This window comes from Amblyomma maculatum, chromosome 1 (assembly GCF_055883805.1).
Source record: "Amblyomma maculatum isolate TAMU_Amacu chromosome 1, ASM5588380v1, whole genome shotgun sequence".
NCBI lineage: Eukaryota > Metazoa > Arthropoda > Arachnida > Ixodida > Ixodidae > Amblyomma > Amblyomma maculatum.
In genome coordinates, this window is record NC_139344.1 from 166,356,004 (window position 1) to 166,380,513 (window position 24,510).

The 24,510-nt window shown below is 45.3% G+C and overlaps 1 protein-coding gene across 2 annotated transcripts in view; it reads left to right on the forward strand.

Annotated features, from left to right (window-relative positions):
* Sec24AB (Protein transport protein Sec24AB) overlaps nucleotides 1-24,510 on the forward strand; it is a 131,888-nt gene that overhangs the window by 47,076 nt on the left and 60,302 nt on the right. For both annotated transcript variants that reach the window (XM_084589520.1, XM_084589521.1), the window contains 6 exons: nucleotides 1,600-1,709; nucleotides 9,457-9,523; nucleotides 11,226-11,390; nucleotides 11,628-11,683; nucleotides 23,313-23,414; nucleotides 23,495-23,596. In XM_084589520.1, coding sequence (XP_084445646.1) covers nucleotides 1,600-1,709; nucleotides 9,457-9,523; nucleotides 11,226-11,390; nucleotides 11,628-11,683; nucleotides 23,313-23,414; nucleotides 23,495-23,596 — 602 coding nt within the window. The remainder of the gene's footprint in view (nucleotides 1-1,599; nucleotides 1,710-9,456; nucleotides 9,524-11,225; nucleotides 11,391-11,627; nucleotides 11,684-23,312; nucleotides 23,415-23,494; nucleotides 23,597-24,510) is intronic.

Consider the following 24,510-nt stretch of genomic DNA (forward strand, 5'->3'; position numbering starts at 1 on the left):
GTAATTAAGTTACTGCAATTTTATGCAGTAATTCAGTTGCTTTTCATGGTAATCTGTTATGTAGCAATTAATTACTCTGGGACAGTAGTTTTGCAGCTTCAATTCCTTTCCTAATATTGGTTTTGGATCGGCAGAGCATTGTTATTTTATAAGTAAGGTAAAATGCCTTGAAATCGGGAACAACACTTAGAAAGCTTGCAGCAGTTAAGAGACCGCCAAGTACAAAAATAGTTTGTCATGTGTACTGACCACCAGTGTTAGTTGTGTTGTTGAGTTGCCATGGGCATCTATACGAGAGACAGGCATGAGCTGAGGCATTCCCTGACTAAGGGCACAGAAGTGCTTGGTTACGCTCGTCACTACATGGCGGGGAGGCACAGGCAGTAGTACGATTTGCGGGAAGTGTCCAGCATGCAGACTGCCAGGGTCGATTCATGAAACTGCAGAGACGAGAAATTACGTGCTTCTCAGGCCTCAAACGGAAGCTAGAGGCAACAAGGCGTTGTGTTCGCCTCTGGTTTCTGCCTTGAGCACATTGAAAGTAACGAGGGCTTTTAGGCCTGTTCCTGCTTCTGTTTTTATTATCTTGTTTCTGTTTCATTATTTTTGCTTTAGAAAAGGAGAGGGATGGATGATTAGGATGAAAATCAGCGTGAAGACTAAAGAGTGGGTATCACATCTTGAGTGTTCGATGTTTTTCTTACTGTGTTTACTTTGATAAGCACAGTAAAAGAAACTTTCCATTTTTGCTTGAAAAAGGGAAAGTAATTTAAAAGTAACTGCATTACTTTTTGGAAGTAATTGTAATATAATGTTATTACTTTCTTGAAAAGCAATATTTGATACATATAACTTAATGTCTTTCTTGCAGTTTCTAAAAAAGTAATTAGTAATGAAATTAAATCAGTTGTCATTGAAAAGTAGTTTTTTTTTATATAGTTTAGAGCACAATTAACGTTGATGTGAGAGAATGGAAATCATGCCCTGCCATCAGGGACATTTTATTGAAGTAGTTTTATGTTGTCTCCACTTAGGACACACACATATTACCCATAGTTTCCTGCTAACAAAAAAAAAAAGACAAACCTATGTGTGAAATGTGTGGTGATGAACTCACAGTTAATCACATTTTAATCTCATGCTCACATCTCGAAGAACTTAGAAAAAAATATTTCTGATGCTATTTCCTAAATGTGCCAGATTGTAGGTACTTACTGGTGTAGCCCACTTATAATGATATTCATACGGATCAGGAGTGTTGCTTATTTTTTTATAACTGGGTTAGCAGAATAGAAAAGCCATAATAAAGATTCAAGCATATCAATCGTTCCCTGATTCAGGAAAAAGTCAGTCTGTTGGATTTGTGTGCTTCATGCCAAGCTAACTGACATCTTCTTGAGGATATCGACAACTGAACTGTGTGCGCGTGCCATGTTCATGGGAGGACCCACATTCGTCGTCTTGATTATGCATACGATTGTACATACCGTCCAGAAAGGAAGCTGCTTCATTGGCAGACTTTGCGTCACTCATGGCATGAAGCTCTGTGGTTTGCTACTAATCATATTACTGGTTTTGCGTTGCTTGATGTTTCTTCAGTGCCTGATGACTTCATGTATGATCCATCAACCAAAAAGTATGGTGAACCAGAACGGCGGCCTGAAGTTCGTAACGCTACTGTGGAGTTCATTGCGCCCACAGAATATATGGTATGTATTGTCTTTGCATTTTAATGTAGGAATGCATTTGGTGACTTACTATATCTGCTCTGCTAACTGCAGTTGTAACAATGGAGTTAGTATGCTAGTTGCCGGTTAATTCAAACTGATGCCTGGGTCCCTGAAAACCTTCTATACAGTCGAGTCCATTTATAACAATATTCAAGTGCCACGAAATTTTCATTGTTATAACCGATAATTGTTATAAATGATTTGCACGAAAAAAAGCATAACTGCAGAGAGGGGTCACGGACGGCAAGTGACATGCGAGCTCCGCCGAGACATCGTTTTGTTGGCCCCCAAAAAGGGTGTTGTAAGAAATACAAGGAGGTTGCCGCGGCTGCCCCTCAGCTTGAGAAATCCCGAAGTAACGCTGGGGAGAAGAGAGAGAGAGAGAGACGAAACTTTTATTTAAAAGTAGAGGAGATTGGGGCACGCAGGCCCCTGGGGTGAAATCGCCACAAGCATCTCACCATGTACACATCTCACTGGCTTGCACGAGAAAACCCAATGTCCGTTAACCTTGCTTGCCTCACGCGAAGCTTGTCGACATCCTTCTCCATGGCATCTAGGTACATCATGTAGTGCAGCGGAAGGTCCCTCGCGAAAACAAAGCCCCAGAGGGACTGGATCAACTGCAGGGCCTCTTGCGAGAACGTTGAGGCAGCCTGCCCTACCGCGTCATCGTCGCTGTCGCCGCCGTCACTGTCGTCGTCAGGCGCCTTGTCGAACACGTTTGCGCCCGCTGTCAAGCGAGGACCTTTCTTTGTTGAACTTCTCAGCAGAGCGGCTGATCGTCGACACCGTCTGTTGCGATAGTTCGTACTCCTTCGCGATACTGCACTTCGTCTCCAAATCGATAGCCGTGTGCTTTCTTTTCACCGGCAACATCGTCCGATAATCAGCGGATAGATCAGCCATCTTCCGCTTCGGAGGCGATTCAAATGAGACTAAGAAACTGTGTGGCCAGGAACGACTTCGACGCAATCAACTTGCACAAGCAACCAAATCCGCTTGCAGAACTGCGCAAAATGAGGGGCGAGCGGGTGAGTGAGCAGATCAGCGGATCAGCACTGTCGGGCGTTGGAGAAATCCATTTATGTTTCGGAGGGTGGCGCAGCGCAGAGCTATGGGCGCAGTCCATTTGTGTTCCGAGGGGTGGAAGGGCAGCGGGAGAAAGGCGCGCGTGGCTTACAATGCGGAGAAGGCCAGAAAACAAGTTCTATTGTATGAGCGCGTGGCGGGGAGGGTGCAGCAGCTGGAATTTTTTTTTCTTTTTAAGGATTTCGCATTCCACTACCTTTTGGCACGAGCACTCAGGAGCCAGACTTCATTGTTATAACTTATAATGTGGCTAGGGGGCATTGTAGTAAGCGGGTTATTTTACCATACAAAACATACAAAAGTGGACGGTACAGCAGATTTTCATTTTTGTAACCGATATATTGTTAAAACTGGTATCGTTATAAGTGGACTCGACTGTATGTATATCAATGGGTCAGAACTACCGATAATTTGAACATGCCGGTATCCACGTCGGTTAATTCAAACTAGGAGCCGGTGGCTGATATTGCTTCTCGTATATGGAGTCTCCTCGTAATGAGTACAATGTATACAATTTTTTTTTCTTTAAATATGCACAACGATGAGAAAGAATAAGCCAGTGCTCATTTTAGCACACATGAGGCGAGACGTGAATTTCGTTGCTGGAGCCTCCGGTGCATGTCAACATAGCAGGTTTTCGCTGATGCGCGGGCGCCGTCAATGCTCCCACGCAAGCTATTGCAGGTTTTCGTTGCGCTACGTCTGCCGCGATCAATGGAATGCACCACCACGAGTAGTCTTTTACGCTTGTTGCCGCGCGTTGCATGAGCTTGCTCGTTGGTTTGGTATCTTGCCGGTGACTTCTAATCGACTCTGCCAGTCATGGCGAGCTGCAGAAAATGCTCGGCAAAGGATTTAAAGGCAAAGGTGGAAATTTTGCAGGCGGTCGAACGGGGTCTCTTAACAAAGACAGCAATTGCCGAGAAGTGTGCCATCATAAAAAAAGCACGTTGTCTACCTACACCGAGAACAAGGACACTATCATTGATGCCTACCAAAAGGAGACTGAGCCCTCGCTGAAAAGACTGCGGATGTCGTCTTACCCCGAGATGAAGGATGCTGTCATTACTTGGATAAAGATGTTCGCAGCAGGAATGTTTCATTAAGTGAACCCATAATTGCTGCGAAGGCAGCGGACTTCACCGGCCAAATGGGCATCAGCGATTTCAGCGTATCTGAAGGCTGCTTATCTCGTTTCAAGGCCCGCCATGGGCTGAATTTTAAAAACTTCTGTGTAGAGGCAGCCGCAGTCAACAAAGAAACCTGTCAAAATTGGAGGAGTAGCTCTCTGATTATTTGCTCACTGGCGTCTTCAGTGCTGATGAAACCGCACTGAGTTATAAAGGCAGTACGTACTCAGGCGGGAAGCGAAGCAAGGAAAGGGTTGCCGTGCTGGTGTGCACGAGCGTGACGGGCACAGAACAGTGCTGCTTGCTAGTGATGGGCAAAGCAGTGAAGCCTCATTGCTTTAAAGGCCTGAAGACTCTTCCTGTTGAGTACGTTTGGAACAAAAAGTGACGCAAGCAATATTTACGGACTGCCTGCATGTAGTAGTGCGTACTAGACAGAAAGTTTGCGGCACAGAATAGGAATATTCTTTTGTTCGTCGAGAACTGTTCAGCACATTGTGACGTCAGTGGACTGAAGGCTATCCGTCTGGCATTTTTGCCAAAAAACACAACTGCTGTACTGCAGCCTATGAACCTCAGGATTATTAAATATCTCAAGACACTGTACAGGCGCCACCTCCTAGAGTGGATTCTTGTATGTATGGAAAACGGGAAGCCGTACAGTGTCAACCTGCGCCCATGCGGGTACATTTCTTATTAGTTCCAGGCGCATAAATTGATTGGCTATCTTTATTTCCTTTGGCATTTAGACTCGCATGATTTTAATACCCGCAATCACCCACCACAGAAGTGTATAGTGCGTATTTTGCGATAACGATTCCAGATATGGCTGTTTTGGCTTCGGCACAAGCAGCCGGGTGCAATGGCCACTTTGTTTTACCACCCGCTCGTTAATTCAAACTCCGCTTAATTTGAAAAATTTTCCAGTCCCCCCTCGAGTTCATATTAACGAGCTTTTGATGTATTTGTTGTTTATGGGCCAAGCAGAAGTGAAGGCATTTTTGCTAAAAAAGGAACTTGGAGCTTTTATTTTTTTTTATATATATAATAAACTTCCTCTTTGGCATTCCTTGTTGTGTGCTGCCGTGCCATATTTATCTGACTTAGAGCTACAAAAGCACTGGAAAAAGCAGACATTTGTGCTGCATGTGGTGCTAGAGAAAATGTTGCCACCTGACCTTCAAGAGTTGTAAGCTGGCATTGCCCATTTCCTAGTACTATAAAGCATTGTTGAGTATTTTAAAAATTGATGATTATTACCTGAATTTATCTCTGTAGCATTCTAGAACTTTTTTTTGCAAAGAAATTAATGTGGCCTTGAAACACCTTGGATACAAAAATAGCAAAATTTGGGTGTGACTGCTTGCGAAGTTTTCCCAAAGGCTATTTTAATGGTGGAGTATTTAATCTCTTCAAACTTGCCGGTCAGCAGGGGGGGAAAATCTTGTAGCCATGAAAACCGGTGAGTACCCGGCAGCACCAGGGATCAAATCTGGTACCTCCCGAATGTGAGACTGATACTCTGGCACAAGGTCACCACTGTGGGGTTTGTGAAATGGTTTGGATAGAGTACTTTTCTGCGTTTTTTATACTTGATTTGGCATTTGATGTTGTCTGCGGACCATAATACAGTTGAGCCCACCTATAACAGCCCAACCTAAGACGAACGCTCGCTTATCACGAACAAGTCCGGTGCGAGCTTCAAAATATACATTGGGTTATGACGCTCTGTCTCGTCTACAACGAACATTTGTGAGACTAGCTGATCGGCTACAGCGAACGCCTTGGTGCCGCAGACCACTTTACACATGCTGAGATTCGTCTATCCAGTGCTCTGCAAGTCTCGACAATTGGCATTCCCGATTCCCCCGCGGCATTTCGTCTGAGCATGAGAGGCGGCGCAGACGCAGCAAGCGGCTTCCCGGTTTATCGCGGCAAACAAGGAGCGGAGAAACAAGGAGCGGCCCAGATGCGGCAAGTGACTTCCCGGGTTATCTTTCGCGGCATCTAAGACGGAGGCACAGAGGAGTGGCAAAGTGACACAGCAAAGAAAGCACCGAAACGAAGAAAAAAAAAAGCTAGCCAAGCCTAGGGAGCCTCCCTAGCCATGCCTAGCACATGTGAGCCACGTGAACACGCAGATCGAAGAAAAGGACCGAGAGCAACATCTCATTCGCCATGGGACCACGGGAAAGTCAGAGCAATGGTCAAGTTTTTTACCAATCGACAACGTAGCATGCAATCATGTGTTGTCGAACCGCCTTCCCTTCCCCCTCTATCCCTTCCCTCTATCCCAGTGTCTCACATGACTGATAGCGGTACAGTGTGCAGTCGTTTGCTCATTTCTTTTGCTTGTGGTTGTGCTGATGCGTTGTTTGTTTTCTAGTAGTGTGAAGCCTATATATTCAAGTTTGCACACTCGCCAGCGTCTACTTCGACAGTGAAGCATAAAGCTTTGGATTTGGGTACAAACCTTTTAATATTGAAAGATCTTTCTCAAGGTGCGAAGAATCACGAACTGGTTAAGTACGGTTTGTCAAAGTCGACAATATCCACAATACTGAAAGAGAAATATAAAATCTACAAGTGTCCCGCCACGGACTCCACGACGTGGAAGCGCCTACTACGGAAGGCCACATATGCAGACGTTGAAGACGCACTCCTTAAGTGGTTTCTTGACGCTGGGGCACGCAATGGGCCTATCAGCGGGCCGCTGATGTTGTCCAAGGCAAAAGACCTTGTATTTCTCCTGGACTTCTCAGATTTTTCTCCTGGAAACGACTGGCTCCATCGCTTCAAGCTCCGCCACGTAATAATTTTCAAGTGCATCAATGGCAAATCGGCATCAGTAAATGACGAAGACGTCAGTATGTGGCTGTCAACAAACTTTGCCCATGTACAGTGAAACCTTATTGTAACGAAAGTTAAAAAATTGAAAAATAGTTCCCTCTATCCATAATTAGTAATATAAAATTTCCTAGAAAATACATGCAAGAGCAGCAAAATTCAATCAGAGAAGGCACAGCAACTCGGAGGGTGCCTACTTGGGTCACGTCTATTTATTTACGCGCAAAGAACTGCGTTATCGTGGCCTGCTTTTTTGTGTTGATCGCCTTCCGTATCACGCCCTGTTCCACAGTTTGCAAACACTCAACAAGGGCAAACCCACTGCTCTCAATAGCACTGCAGTGGTGACGCAGTAAATCCAATGCAGCGAGCGCTTCTTAAGTCGGAATGTTCTCATCGTCTCCAGGGTCAGCCTCAGCTTCATCTGCGGGATGTTCAGAAACTTCCTCAGCGATTTCGGCGTCCATCAGTACAGCCGTGGTCGCCACGATGTCGTCGTCGCCTACAAAGTCCTCTACAGCCATTGTTGTGGGCCTGTCACCAACAAGACTCGAAAAATCGTTCCAGGCCTCATCGAGCTCGTGGAGCTCTGCTTCGTCAGAATCGTCCTCATCGTCACTTGATGCACGGGCCTCTGCTGGAACAAAACCTACGTGCCGAAAGCAGTTGGCAATTGTTTCGCCTTCCATGCTGTCCCATGCCGCTTTAATGCTCCCAGCAAGTCTATCTTCAAGTCCTGCTTCATAAGAAGCTTCACGAGAAGAGTGTCAATCAGTCTCCCCTTGTAAACTCGTGTGTAAACTGCCTTGAAGGCCCCGATTTTATCTTGAGCTTGGTCTTTAACGTCAGTGCTGCTCTTTTTTTCACGTTCACTGCCATCACAGCACTACGCACACCCGCGCACCACACTCGACACGACGACCGACGGCAGTCTCCGCTGAATGCTACGACGGCCACGCCGCGACGCCGCTGCTAAAATGAAAAAACGCGAAAGAAGCAAAAACCAAAAGGGCAAAAGCAACATTCGATCGCGCCGCTGCTGAAGCGGCGCTGTCAGCGATTGTGAGATGCGAACGATTTCTCGTGGCCTCCAAGATTATTTCTGCGCGCACAAACAGGCGCGCAGAGGTGATCTCGGAGGCCATGGATTTCTTTGGCTGTCAACTCCCAATGCCGTCGTGGCATCTGTGGCGCTGTCAGCGCCTGCGAGGTAGTCCTGAACGTTTGCTGCGCCGCACAACACACATGTAGTGCAACGAAGCCTTCCTGCTGCTATTAAAATGAGGTGGTGCTTGCCGTCGCGAAGTCTGTAATATCCGTTTTATGCCGAACCGGTTCGCTATGGGAAGTTAAAAATACATGTGTTTGACAAAAATATTTCGGAAGAGTTCGCTATATTCAATAATTTGTTATATGTGTGTTCATTATATCGAGGTTTGACTGTATCAAGGTATGCTGAAAGGGACGTATATAACACTTATGAGACGGCCCTATTCTACCAAATGCTGCCTGGCAAAACGCACGCTATGAAGGGCAACAAATGTGCTGGCGGTAAGCTCAGCAAATTGCAGATAACATTACTGCTGTGCACAAACATGGACGGAAGCGATCGGTGCTTGCCATTTGTCATCGGCAAGTCAAAGAGGCCATGTTGCTTCCGCACTTACATACCTGTGTGGTACAGACACAACTCAAAATCGTGGATGACATGTAAGTTGTTCACGGAATGGCTCATCAATTTTGACAACAGCATGGTAAAGAAAGGGCGCAAAGTTCTCATTCTTGACAACTATACTGCCCACCGTGTGCAGGCTACGGCAGTTGAGCTGCTTTTTCTGCCCCCAAATGCGACATCAAAAGTGCAACCGCTGGACATGGGCATAATACGGTCGTTAAAAGCGGCCTACCGGCGCCGTGTTGTGCAGCGGATGCTGATTGCAGTTGATCGTCCTGCTGCCAATGTGCCTCTCCAGATCTCTCTGTATTCGGCGGTGGAAATGGTCAAAGCAGCGTGGATGGAACTGACGATTCCATCTGGAATTGTATTCACAAGACCGGCTTTGCCGATGCAACTGAAGCGGGCATTGAAGACATTGAACAAAGCCAGCTTGATGACGACTTGTGGTGACGCGTTGTTGACGCTGACCTGGCTGGTCACGATATCGTTTGGCAAGATTTTGTTGATGCGGACGACGCTGCTGAAGTCACAGAGTCTTTTTGTAATGAGACGGCCATTCGGTAAGTGCGGGCATTAAGTGACGCCGCAGCATCGGGCGACGACGACAGCGAGCCATCAGAGCCAGCGCCCATAAGCGCGAGCACAGCAGTGAACCATATTGAGGAACTTAAAAATTTTGTATATTTTAAGGCCTTGGGGGACAAACACATCTCAGCTTTGAACAAGCTTGAAACCGCCGTCATCGGATGCGCGCTTAAGAGTCAGGCAACGATCACAGACGTTTTTTTTTGAATAATATATATTTTTTTTCATTGATGTAGATTTTTTTGGGGAGCGGCCCACATATCACGAACTTCTAGATAGAACGAACGAATTCCGCGTGACGCTCAGGTTCGTTATAAGCGGGCTCAACTGTATATAGAGCTGTTTTTCTTAACGTCTGTAAATGTCTTAAAAATGTGTGTTTTTTTTTATGCAGCTACGACCACCACAACCTGCAGCCTACCTCTTTGTTCTTGATGTTTCCCATGGTGCCGTACAGACAGGTTAGTAGTAGTAGTAGTTTGACTACAGAATAGGTAACATACCTCTGTGGTTCTGGCCCAGGTTCAAACTTGCAACAGTTTGCAGGGGGATCTGTAGTTAGGTTGTAAAGGTATAGATTTATTGATTGTATTCTTTTTTTCCGATTTGCTTGTGGAAGAGGCAGGGATGTTGTAGTGAACTTGAGTAGCACTGCAGTTTCTCTTCTTGCCAGATGCTGTCCCGCTAAGTTGGAGAAAAAAAACTAGGAGTCCTAATGATTGAATTCAATTGATTGGCAAGTCTTTTTAAGCTTATTGTAGCGTAGCTGTTTTGAAATTATAATGCATATTTAGATGCTGTGCTAAATTTTAACTATAGCTAGGGCTGTATGAATATTATCGTGTCATATTGACAATGAACAAAACGACTGATGTAGTACTGAAAAGAATTGCTTATTTGGCTGTCTTGTGTCCTAAAATAACTAAGCAACTTGGCGGCGATGTGGCAGCAAAAGTGCATGCTGGTCACCGAACTACGAATGCCCACTGCATTTGGCAGTGCTTAGCTTTAAAGTTGGTGAAGAAACATCTGGATTAACTGGCCAAAAAAAGCTATAAGAGTCTAGAACCACGTGAAAATCGCTGGATTTGGCTGCAAGTATTCGAGATACATATCGGAGCATCTTGCGCTGCTAATATAAAGGGATAAGCCGCGTTTCGGTGGCTAAGCAGCAACAAAGATTATTAGGGTTCATGGGTATATTCAGAATATTGAATATGGATCAAATATGTCTATTATTTGAATGACATTCAGTGGGAAAAAAAATTGCTATTAGGAAATTTCAAATTACTCAAAGATCTAATATTTGGCAGCAAATGATGTTCCCAACTTTGGTAAGCTGACTGTGGCAAAACGACGTGACAGATCATAGAGAGAGTTTGAAGTGTCAAGAAAAAACTACAGAACTGTGCCCACTGCTTTCTCGTCCGTTGTTTATTGCGTGCACTGGTCATATTCAAACACTGCTAGACTTGTGAGAAATTCCGCAAGATGGCGTTCTCGTACGAAATTAATATGGCTCGATCACCCACCATCTCCACTGGCAGTCGTAATGCGAAGTCGCACGCTTTTCATGTCATCCTGTCACAACGTCTTTCATTCTTAATGTCCACAACCTTGGCACTCTTCCTTTAACCTTCACAACTCTTCTGCATGAGCTCCACTACCTCATTTTGGTCATCTGTGATATGTGAAAAGCCCATGAGCAGAATTCGCATGGGGCTACCAAAGGGGGACTGAGTGTTCAGATGTCACTGTTTGTGCGAAGGAGCTTCCTCACGAGACTTTACATTTTTGCTTTTTATGCAAGTTTATTTTTTATTTTTTCAAGGTGATAACTTGACCTTTGGCTGATTCAAGCATTTATTCCAGTCCCTTGAAGTCTTACATAATAAGGTAGTTCTGTGCAAATCATGTTATTTTGGTTTTGCCAGCCATTTCTTATTTCATGGATTTCATTTCACATGCCTCCATTGTAAATAGCAGACTGGTTGATATGGTATGGCTTATCGGGTTTGATGAACCATAAGCTAAGAGGTACACTGTAGTTGAGGTCTCTGGGAATTTTACTTGCTGTAAGAATGCACTGTTTGCATGAATGCTGTGTTGCAGGTGCTATGCATGTCGCCTGTTTACAGAAGGTGCACTGTTAATCTGTTTCAGGCTACCTGTCGTCTTTCTGCAAGGTACTTCTGGAAGAACTGGACAACATTCCGGGTGACAGCCGCACTCAAGTTGGCTTTGTCACCTTTGACTCTTCAGTACACTTTTACAACCTTGGGGAAGGGCTCAGCCAGCCACAGATGATGCTTGTTTCGGACATTGATGGTAAGCTTCAGCAGGGGATCTGCAGCAGTGGTTCCTTTCGGGTGGTTCCTTTCGGGTGGAATGAAAGAATAGAAAGCAGAGGGCAAGAAAAGTTCCTGCCTAAATTAAGCATTGGTTTGCCTCCCTTTAGCTTGTTAACTGTTGAATCATTACCAACGGGTAATATAAATGTAAAGCATTCTATTCATCTGAATTTCTATCAGTGGGTTAACAAATATGTCAATTCGTTTTGTGCAGATGTGTTCGTGCCCTCACCAGACAGTTTATTGGTCAACATCCATGAAAGCAAAGCTGTAAGTAACTATTTTAAATGTTTTACCTTACCATCAGAGCCACTGAATGTTTTCCTACCTCCATTTAATTGTTGCCATTTAATAAGTTCAGTTTTTGCTAACAGCTGATCTTGGATAAGAGGCACCATCACTGCTTCTCTTCACGGAACCTTGGCAAATTTATCTTATGTTACCTACTGTGAAACTTGAAAGTTGCACACTGGCATAGTCCTGCTTAGTTCTTTCAAGACCGTGATAAAACGAGCGATTTCTAAGGGGTCGAGGAAAAGGTTTATTAATTATTTTATTTTATTTTTATTTTAAATGATTTTAATGATAATTTTAAGGTGGTAGTGGCAGCTGACATGGCCGGGCACTAATTGTAGGGTTATGCGACACCATGCAACCACATGACATGGCCAATTTGGCAGGGGCTGCTAACTCTGGCTTCTCTGTTCAGATGGTGGGGTGAGTTCAGAATGCAGCCTTTCAGGATCCTTGCATTTCGAGCTACCTCAAGGCTATGCAGGCACGTTTGTACGGCTTGATTAAGCGGGGCTTAATGTTTTATGTTGAATGGTCTTTCACATAATGGGGTACCCCGCAGGGTGCACCTGTTAAAGCAGGTGTTTGTGTGTTTTGTGCGACACCACGGACCCCAAGCACCCACGTTTAGCCGTGCGTGGCATCGCCGTGTCCGGGGAAAAGGGGATCCTGGTGGTTGAGCCGATGCCGAGTGTTCAGACCTTTAAGGCCCCTCGGCGGAGGCAACACACCACTTTGGTCCCAGCTTCACGTAGACGGCACCTCCGGGCTGACCCACCCGGGGGAAATCGGCAGTCGCCTTTTCCTGTTCTCCCCTCCATCTTTCACTTTCCTGTTTTCTTTCTTAGAACTGTCCTGTCCTCTCTTACCTTCTTCATTTCTTCCTACTTCCAGGCGGCGAGGGTTAACCTTGTGTGGCTAGCTACCCTGAGTTACGCCATATTGGGTTATAGTTACGGTGTACAGCTGGCGTGGGCAGGAATTGACAATTTGTCCCGTCCCCTCGTTGGGCTCCATGGTGGGTGGCTGGCACTGCAGCCGAACAATATACTTTTTTATGGCATCTAAACTCCTTAACCCCGATCGTCCTCCTTCTAAAAGGGGGCGCACTGAGACCACCATGTTCTTCTCAAAGAACATAAACAACTTTCCTCGTTTCCACGTGGTCCACAGTGACCACGAGGAAATCACTGCACGACTTGTGTCCCCTTTTGTTGTTTCTCGAACGTTGACTGAGGCCATTGGCCAGGGCTATAAGATAAAGAAACTTGGAAACGGTGACCTGCTACTAGAATTAATATACAATCATCAGTATCAGAAGCTAAGTGCAGTCGAATCATTTGGAGATATACCGGTACAGATTAGCCCGCACCGATCACTAAACACTGCCCGAGGAGTCATCTCTGATGATGACCTTAGGTACGTGAGTGAACAAGAACTTCTTGAAGGCCTGAAGGAACAAAATGTCACAGATGTTTACCGGATAAAGATCAGACGAGATAACAAAGAGATAGAAACAAAGCACATTGTACTCACCTTTGCTGCAAGCACTCTCCCAGTATCTGTCGAAGTAGGCTACACAAAGATAAAACTGAGGCCCTACATCCCTAACCCACGCTGTTGCTTCAGATGTCAGAAATATGGCCATGGCTCTCAGAGTTGCCGTGGCCAACTCACATGTGCAAAGTGTGCCTCGCACGAACACCCTACAGACAACTGCGAAGAACAGCTGCTTCTCTGCTCAAACTGTGAAGGTAACCACCCAGCTTATTCACGCTCATGCCCGTACTGGAAAAAATAAAAAGAAATAATTACACTGAAAGTCACCGAAAACATATCTTACGGAGAGGCACGAAAGCGGCTTTCTCTTCCTCAAAAGCCACACTACTCCGTTGTGACGCAGCAGGGCGCGGCATCACAGCGGTCGTCGGCACCTGCCCAGGAAGCACACAGTTCTTCCAGGGCAGCGCCACCTGCGCCCTCGGTGGAGTCAGCTAGCGCTACTCCACCACTACCCGCAAAGCTGGCTGCGCGGACCCCCAGGTCAGCCAGCCCAAAGGCCTCGACCCATGAGTCGAGGCCTAAAACTGACAATCCTGTGCTTTCTGCACAGTCGTCCACCGCATCTGAAGATGCGATGGACACTTCTTCACCCCAACTGCCTAGACGACAAAGCTCACTGGAGCGAAAAAGAAGGGGAAAAGTCCCAATAACAGGTCCCAAGGACCTACAAACCTAAGTTTAAACTTGTCCCCTAAATAACTTTTAATTATGGCGCTCCTCATTTATTGGAACTGCCGAGGACTCTTTAAAAATTTAGATGATATATATGAAATTCTTGCGGACTATCAACCAAACATACTTTGTCTGCAAGAAACCCATTTAAAACCAGCAGACTCAAATTTCCTTAAGCAATATAATGTATTCAGGAACGACAGGCAAGGCAGCTCTCACTCCTCTGGTGGCGTTGCCATTGTAACACAAAAATCAATCCCCTCTTGAAACATCTCACTCAACACAGACTTAGAGGCAGTGGCAGTCAGAAGCTTAGTTTATGGTAAAATAACGGTATGTTCCCTGTATATTGCTACAACTTATAAGCTAAGTAGCGAAAGTTTTGAAAAATTGATTGATCAACTTCCGGAACCTTGGTTGCTGGTCGGAGACTTTAATGCTCACCACCCATTAAGGGGGTGTACAAGAACGGGCTCCCGAGGTGTTCTAATCGAAAAATTCTTATTGTCCTCGGGATCATGCTTACTAAACACGAAAGAGCCAACTTACTACAATATAGCACATAACTCTTACACATCCATAGATCTAGCCATTGGCTCCTCGATGTTCCTGGCAGCTACAGAGTGGACTGTCATTAACAATCTATACGGAAGTGACCATTTTCCGATCTTAATAAAATATACTGGGAACGGAAATGAAAATGTGTCGAATCCCAGAAAATTCAAAGAAAATGCAGCCAACTGGAAGATGTTCAGGGAACACTCATCACTGCCTTGTTCATCCATTAGTGGTCTAGATGTAGATGAAACTCAGCGCTTGATCACACTGCACATTATAGAAGCTGCAGAAAAATGCATCCCACAAACGTCAAGTAAGCCACGAAACAAACGAAGACCCTGGTGGAATGCAGAATGTAAGACTGCTCGTGAAGCTCAGAACAAGGCATGGTCGAACTTGCGACGACACCCCACAGCTGAAAACTTAATTGCCTTTAAGCGAGCAAAGGCAAATGGCAGGCGTGTTCGACGCATCTCCAAGCGAGAAAGCTGGGCCTCGTTCCTTTCGTCTGTGAACTCTTATACTGACGCACACAAAGTCTACAACGGAATAAGAGCACTCAAAGGATATAACACTCTCACAACACCTCTTATCAGCACCAGTGGCGACACACTAGAACATCAAGCAGACACACTAGGGAAACACTTTGAATACATATTTAGCTCGGCACACTATACAGATTCCTTTCTGGGGCACAAGGTGACCGAAGAGAGTAAACCTATACATGATAAGAGGCCATGCACAGGAGGGTACAATAGCCTGTTCACACTACAGGAGCTGAAGAGTGCACTAGACACATGCAAGAACACAGCAGCTGGTGCTGACAGGATCACATATGCAATGCTCAGGCACCTCCATGTGGACACCCTCGAAACCCTACTCTGCCTGTATAATAAAATATGGGCCACAGGACGCTTTCCTCAAGCATGGAAGGAAGCAATCATTGTCCCGATATTAAAACCTGGCAAAGAACCCACACTTGCAGCGAGCTATCGGCCAATCGCCCTAACCAGTTGCTTACGCAAGCTTTTCGAAAAAATGGTAAACCGTCGTCTTGTTCACTTCCTAGAATACAATGGCCTTCTTGACACAAACCAAGCTGGTTTTAGGGCTGGGCGATCAACAGACGATCAGCTCATTGCATTTGAGTCCTATGCAAGGGATGCTTTTGTACACAAACAACACTGTCTATCTGTCTTTTTCGATCTTGAAAAAGCATATGATACCACATGGCGCTATGGTATCATCCGCGACCTCTTCTCTCTCGGTATCACAGGGAACATGTTGAACACGTTAAAAAGCTACTTGTCTGAACGAACCTTCAAAGTTCGTGTTGGCAATACATACTCGAAGCTGTTTATACAGGAAAATGGTGTCCCTCAAGGTGGTGTCCTCAGCTGCAGGCTTTTTATTGTCAAAATGAACTCGCTAAAAGGCGTGCTGCCAAGAACCATCTCTTATTCTTTATATGTCGATGACTTCCAGATAAGTTTCAAATCTTGCAACCTGGCCATCTGTGAACGCCAGATTCAACTAGGCGTCAACAAACTGTCTAGGTGGGCTGACGACAATGGGTTTAAGTTTAACTCTGCAAAGACCGTCTGCGTGCTTTTCACTAAGCAGCGTGGCATTAGACCTGAGCCCAACATTACACTGACTGGTCAGAGCCTTGCAGTTCAAAAAGAACATAAATTTCTCGGTGTAGTTTTTGATGAAAAGCTTTCCTTCATATCACACATAAAACAGCTGAGATTAAAATGTCTGAAGGCAATGAACCTGCTAAAAATTCTGTCCCACCAGTCCTGGGGCACAGATCGTGACTGCCTCTTGAGCCTTCTGAATAGCATAGTTTTGTCTCGTATTGACTATGGCTCAATGGTTTACGGGTCAGCATCACCTTCTGCCCTAAAAATGCTCGATCCAGTGCACCACCTTGGCCTTCGCCTTGCCACGGGTGCTTTTCGAACTAGCCCAATTGCTAGCCTCTATGTTGAGGCTAACCGATGGTCATTACAGCGAAGAAGACAATTTACTGCTGTAAGATATGCTACCAAAATATTGTCTCAACTGGACCATCCTTGTCGCTGGCTCCTGCTTGACACAGCTAACACAGAACTTTTCACAAGAAAACCGTCACTAACACCACCATACCCAATAAGACTAGCCACTCATATTGAATATCTGGACATTCCGGTTGGCAGCCTCCATACAACTTCCATAAAAGACTTCATCGCTCCGTGGGAAATGCACGCTGTTAATTGCGACCTAACATTCCTTCAAGTAGGAAAACATGCCCTTCCTATAGCCATACAACAGCACTTCATGTCTCTGCAGGCAAAATACATTTGTAATGAGTATTACACTGATGCTTCAAAGTCGACTCAAGTCTCATGTGCCGCACATGGACCACAATTTTCACTAACAAAAACACTGAACAGACATACAAGTATATTTACTGCAGAATCCCACGGTATCCTGTTAGCTGTGAGACACATTATAGAAAACAAAATACAGTCATCAGTCATCTACACAGACTCCCTTAGTGTTTTAACCTCCCTAACTTCTTGGAAATGGCACAATAAGAACCCAGTCCTGAATACTCTATTTAACAACCTTATCACTGCCCATAAATTACAACTTAAAATTACACTTTGCTGGGTGCCAGGCCACCGTAGCATACCAGGTAACGAGGCGGCTGATAGGCTTGCTGTGTCAGCTGCCTGTCGAAATACTAGACATCGACAAAATAATATACCAGGACCTCAAGCCACACATTAAAAACAAAATTCGACAACAGTGGCAAGAGGAATGAGACACAGCGACTGAAAATAAACTACACACTATAAAACCTATCATAGGCAGGTACACTACAGACAAAAGAGACAGATTCAAAGAAGTAGCCTTGTGCAGGCTGAGAATAGGTCACACACATACTACACACTCATACCTTTTAACGAACTCTCCTGCACCACACTGCTCGAGATGTGGTGGTCATCTTACAGTAATACATATTTTAATTGAATGTCCAACACTTGAAAAACAAAGGCGACATCATTTTCCCGAAATACACAAAAAACATATACCGAAACATCCGTGCATATTTCTCGGCGATGATTCAATGTTTTCACCCGAAAGAGTTCTTAAATATTTTTCAAAGGTAGGCTTTTTATGTCAAATTTTTTATCAACGTGGGCTTCAACCCGTCCCTCTTACTTAGATAACTAGCGTTTTAACATTTACATTTCTTCTTTTAATATTTTACTCAGACCACTATACATCTCTGAACGTTTTAGGCTCTATACACCACTGTTTTTAGAGATCATACACTGCAAACGAACTTTTAGGCCCTATACACCATAGCTTTTAGCACATCATCATCATAATCGCCAAAGCTATCACATCAACCGGAGATGGCATTTCACCTTGTGTTTGGCACTCTTTGGCCATAGATGCCCTTGCGCCAGAAAAAAATCAGTTCATCGTCATCATCATCATAACATAATGGGGTAGCTTACAACCGTATGCTCAAAAATATTGGTTCGAGTGTCGGGAAGCTTTGGCTGCTGAAGTGCCAGAACAGAGAAAATGTAGACTCGCGGCTTAGCAGAAGCAAACCGAAGTTAGGAGGCAGCAGCGACAGACGAGCTACTACGTGAATCGGCAGAGGCAAGGAAAGCAGCGGACGTCTACAATGCAGTGGCACTTCGTGCACAGATGTTTGCCCTGTGATTTACCACGGCCTACCTCTGTGCTTCTGCACGATTAACTCGTGTTAGCCCAAGCCAATCTATGGTCAACTTTTTTTCACTTAAGCACTACACGTAGCTCTAAAGAATTCTTTCACTGCAAACATCTGGGGGGGAGGGGGGGGGGATGAATAAAACATTGTAAAAAAAAGCATTAACATAAAAATGTGGCTCTTGTATCAAGTTTCTCGTAATTTTTTTTGTGTGTTAATTCTTTTGGGCCCATAGAAGAAAAAAATCGGGTGATTCTGAAGGGCCCTGGAAAAATATTTAAAAGAAATGAAATAGTTACACGTTCCTGCTGTACACCTTTCCAACCTGATTGCCACCATATTGCTTGCAGGACTGCTTTTTTCACCTGGCGTTAGCAACCGATCCCTGTGCAATGCAGTAGAGGCTAGGCTGCTGAGAAAAGGGAAGGAGGCGCAGGCCTTTGTGCTCCTGCCATGGGGAGTGTATTGTTCATGGGTTGAGCTAGGAATGCGGAGGTGTAAACAGGGAACCTGCCGTGTGATGGGGAGGCAGAGTCATTAATGTGCTGGTTGGGGACACCCCCCCCCCCCCCCCCCCCCCCCCCCATTCCCCATTCCAGACAAATTCCCCAGGTCAAGGGAACAAAGGCTCATCCCCTTATGTTGGAAAGGTCTGTAAATGCTTTACAAAGCGAGAGCACTGGCGCCGCCATATTTGGTCATGTGACCATCCCACTATTGCCGGCCTTCTGATGGTGGCTGCAAGGCGCTGTTTCCACTCTTGTTAGGGACAGTGACTCACGCGTAGTATGCATACCTGTCAACCCTCCTGATTCACTCGGGAGACTCCCAAATTTTGATTGCACTTTCAGATTGTATGAGCACTGCCCTGTATCTCCAAGAAAATTGTCACTGCATGCTCAAAAATAGTTACTGCGAAAAACGCTCCCAGAAACTGCTGCTGCATTGCAATTGCCAGCATTACCATCGTCAATTGCGCTAAGCCCATCGGCATTACCGGGTAAGCAGCCATTGAAAGCCAAATCAAGCCAAAGAGGTTGTAGCTTGTTTACTGGTACAATGGTCTAGGATGCTTTTGCAGTAACAAAAGTGGTATTTTCTCGAGGAAGCTCCCGAAGCAGCTCCTGCAGTGCTGGCATAGACCGCAGGCCCTGCTGCGAATTGACAATTTGGACTAATGCGTGAAATTTAAAATTTGTTGTGGAAGCAGCTCGCCCCGTTGTTGTGTGAATAAAACCTCCAAATGTTTTATATCATCAGGTTGGGAAGTATGAGTATGTGTTGGTGCTGCACAATGATTTTTACCACTTAGCTCATTTCTAACTGCCCGCACCTACTCTAAGGGGTTTTTGGGCAGTATCTGCATGTTCTTGTTTTTCTTTTAAATCCACACTATCGAACTTCCTTTGAGGATAGTATAATTTGCTGTCAAACTCTGGGGTGGAAGTGGTGCACCATATGCGTCGTTCTGTGCCAATCTGACCTGTTGCGCCAGGCTGTGCCTAAACGGCAATGAAACGCCAAATTTACCCGAGTATTATTGTCGGTTGTGTAACAATGGGAGCTCGATACAAAAGGACGAAGCCGCATCCACACCCACCACAGACATTTTGATTCACTCGTCCTGTTTGTCCTGAAGCTGTTATCGTCGCGGATTTCATGAAAGGCTGGTGACACAAGGTTTTCTGAATTGAAATTAATAGCAGCTAATGGAGTCCGCATCTGTTTGTAGTAGCTGTAATTTGTCTGCTTTCCTTTTGTGAACTCGAGCAAAAATCTTACAACTATTGAACTCCTAAATAATCCTGGCAAATGGGATACAGAGTCAAATTTTATGCTGTTTTTGGGCTCAAGTAAATTCTCTTTGTTTCGATCTCTTAATTCGGAACTTGGGATAATTTGAACTAGCAGCGCAGTCCTGACCAATGCCCGTGTAAAGGGTAACGTGCAAATAGCGAGTGCGGTTAGCTATGGCGCACTGTTTGAACCGCGTTGTGACGGCTGATCGCAGCTTTTGGCCTACGTCCAACAGAGTAGATGTCAACGATGGGCCGCATGTAACAAATGCACCGTCGGCCGGCGACACGCTGAGTTATGTCACGCTCCGCCAGCAATCACCGAAACGGGTCTCCCTGAACCTGAATAACACACAACAGTTGCGCTCACGCACACTGTGCATGCTTTGGCAGGTATAGCAACGATCGGAAGCTCACCATTTCCGAAATAAAGCTGAGTCGCATAGTTTTGGGTTTGCGTTTACTTCATTTGGGGGGGGGGGGGGGGGGGGGACGGTACTGGGGGCACTACTGTTCTTTGTTGGGATGGTGTCGCATAGTTCTAACACATATGACCTGCACGGGCATCCACATTCTGCTAACAGCTGGTCGAGTGAAGTTTCACGGAACTGCAAGCACTTCGCTGCAATGCTTGCAGTGGAGCATCTTAAAAAGCGACAGGGCCGTCTTGTGCAGAGGCATTGGTACCTCTACGAGAAGGGTAGAGAGGCTTCTATGGTTTTGGAGCAATCCTTGAACCCTCCTGACAGTGTGTGCAAAGCAATGCGCTTGACAAAGCAGGGAAAAACTCTTGCTTTCACTTGGGTCTCATCTCATTTGCAGGCAGGTCACAGCTGGCATGCATTTCAGTGTTCATCAGATAAAACTGCTGTAATTCAAGCTGTTTTCGACTCTTTTGAGTCCTTTCGATAATTTGAATTGTAGGTTAGTTTGAGCATTTATTCTGCTCTATTGGAGGCGAAATCAAATAGAACTTACCGTAGCTGTGGACAGAAAAAGGTGTTTAGCAGCATTCAACACGCTGTCAGTCTGCTCCAAAGTGCTTAGAAATAGCCCATAACTTGCTCCAAACATGCTCTGAAATCGGAATTTCGCTGCGCAAAGCTGCTCCAAAGAGACTTTTACTGCTTCCGTGCCTGCTCCAAAAAGTTAGAGCCCAGATAGCAGGCAGACTGTCGCCTGGAACCTCATTTTTCAGTGGTCTATATTCTTGCCTAAAGGATGAAAATCGCGTTCAGATCACGGTGGTTCAGACGAATTAAGGATGTTCACCGCTCGCCAGTGTGCACAACATTTACGACTGAATGTGTATTCAAACATGATTTTGTGTTCATTGGCCAGATATTAGTTTACATCCTGTTAATGAATGGGGCCACCACTGCATTCCAGATAAAAAAGCGAAAATGGCTAAGACCAAAAGTTCACGGTTTTCAAACCGTCTTCTAGATGGCAAGACTTCTTAGAGTGCGCATAAATTGAGCAGCGTGTACTAAACTGTCTTTCCTATATCCACGACGACCTATGGGCGGTCCTAAAAGTGTAAAGTGGTAGTTTTTGTCATGTTTCTGGAATTAGGCTTTGTTGGCATACTGGAGGAGTAATGTACTGCAGTAGTGTGTGAGAAACAGGGGGGGCAGCCATTTTGTTCATTTTTATTCCTGCAACAGTGATGTGGCATTGCTGAATAGGTCCCCTGCATCTTTGGAATAAAAAATTAAATATGGACGTAATTTTTGGTCAAAGCTTGGCTCTTGTTTTCTTGCTACAGTACACTGGCATGTACTGCAGGCTACAAGTAATACCCATGCCACACGGGAAAATTAATGTAATTTCCACCGAATGACATTCGTTCAGTTTATTGTCATTTTTTCGACTCGCTGCTACACGACCAAACCCAATGTCATTTGCAAATGATGGCAATTGGATAGATACACAAATGTTGGTGTGCCTAGCTTTGCGAGAATGATGAGCGCTGTGAACGAAAGCAGCCTTTAAAATCATATTTATGTCTTGCATGACTCGTAATCAACCTGTTGATTACGACTACCCATTACGAAGTTAGCGACTGCACCGGTTGCGTTTGTTTACGAAAGGGTAGGGAACGTGCGCGCATTGGTGCCTGGATGTGAAAAGCGGACGAATCGTTTCAACAACATACATTTTGCACACTCCAAGTGCAACACGTAAAATGGGCAGCGGCTAGTGTATTGACCGACGACGCTATTATTGAATCTTCGAGTATCGCCCGACGGCGTAGCGCACCATAGCCCCGTCGAGTCTCGTCATCGCAAGATCGTTTGCTTGGCATAAATGCCTGTCGAAAAATGCCAGACCCTAGCCTCATCAAGAAAGCAGACAACAAAATAGCATCACTTGCTGCGCCGGATCCCGCAACCATACCGAAAAGGTGCTGCCCGCGAGAGCGGTGGACGACGGCGCTCTGGCCGTGTGCTACGCCCTGGTCATCGCTAGGCCTAAACGGTTTCGCATCGAAGCCACAGCGGACGGCGCGTTGGGAATGGTCAGTTGCCTATTCGTGAAGCTGCTTACTGTAATTTCAATGGTGTCATAAATTTTCTGACTATAAACGGAAGGTGTAATTTCGGCGACGCATTAGCATTGGAGCTACGTACTACGTACAGCATGAGATCGGATGAGCTGCCTCACACCGGCGCTGCGGCTGCTACGGGGCTGTGAGTAGAAAATCGCTCAGGTTACTTATCACCGATCCTCAGCAAAGGTTTTTTAGGTTCCTTTATCCAACCGCGTATTATTTAAGGTCAACAGATTTTGACATGTTTTCTGACGGTGGCGAAAGGGAATCACTGTGCCTGTGCCCACGGACTGCGGCAGCCGCGGCCATTGCTGCGCGCGCTGAGTGCGGTGGCTGGTTGGCTGGTAGCGAGGGTTGAATTTTTTTTTTTCGCGATGCTATTTGGCATGTTTCACATAATTTAATGACTAGCTACAAAATTGTAGATGCACAGTAGTATTATAATGCCTGCAGCACTTTTGCGGTTTATTTTGGGTATATATTCTCACTGAGTCTCTGGTGTTAAAATAACACATGCCCTCGTTAGTCGCATTCGAATGAGTTCCTCAAACTCATTCGGTGCCTAATGTCGTTTTCATCGAATGTCATTACATTTTCCCGTGTGGCAGCAAACAAATGTCATTTGATGGAAATGACATTAAATTTGCCGTGTGGCAGGGGTATTAGCTGTGTCCAATAACTCATTTTTTTTTAATTGTATCTTCTCCTCTTTGATCTGTGCAGCTTGTTCAAGATCTACTGGCCAACCTGCCATTAATTCACGCTCAGAACGGAGAGCCAACTAGTGCCTTGGGTGCTGCTGTGCAGGCTGCCTACAAGTTGATGGTGAGACGGGGATCACCAATAATGGCGGGCTCCTCTCAGAATGCAGTGGGTGCATGAGGTTGCTGACCTGTCTTTTACAGAGTCCCATAGGTGGTCGGGTATCAGTGTTCCAGACCATCCTTCCCAATGCTGGTCCTGGCAGCCTCAAGCCAAGAGAAGACCCCAACCAGAGGGCTGGGAAGGTAAGTGTTAAGGTGGCTCTCATCACTTCATAACTGTCTTTATTAAAAAAGAAGTGGCTCCATGTACACGGGGCTAGCGCACATCACAGAAAGCTAGAATATTGAGTCTTCTGTGTGTCACATTTTGAGCAGCTTGCTTTTTTTTTTTCCTGGCAGTGGTGTTTTATTCTTTTTTGTCTATATATTGAAGCTTGTAGTTTTCATAGCATGTAGTGATCTTTCCGTTTGGTTTAAGTGAGCATGTAATACTTTGTTTTTCTTTTTTTTTTTTTTTGTGGTTGCATTTATTGAATTTGACTTTTGCTATAGAAACAGTAAATAAGTGTGGTGTGAAAAATTTGCAGAGTGGCTGCCTTCAGCTCTGTGATACGTAAGCACACGCCCGAAAGTCTCCAACATAAAATCTTATCTGTAAGATTTTGTTAGTAAGGCCATGGTGTTAGAACAGTTAGGTGTATGAACGAGCCTTGCCAGCGTGGCGCGCCACTGCTTGTAGTGTGCCCGGCTTCCGACAGGTGGCGCGGCTCCGTTTGGGGCCATTGACGCGAAAGCACAGCGCTCGTAAACATGCGGGTAGACTCGCATGGATTCGGGCAGAGTACAGCCAGTGTGAATCCTTCGTTTTTCTATCATAGTTCTGCACTATTAGAAATTCATTGAAAAAGAACATACAGTCGAACCCAGATAATTCGAATTTTGGTTATATCAAACTCGCGGAATATCCCCTTGAAAATCCCATGTAAAAGTATACGAAAGCTGCATCGTATATCGAACTCATTTTCACCAGTCATTCGATATATCGAACTCCACACCACGCATTGGACGGTGCACCTTTCCCAAAGGCGATCGCATCACCCTCGGCCGTTTGCTGCGTGACGTTTTTCAAGGCACGCGCGGAAGGAATGAGAGGGCAC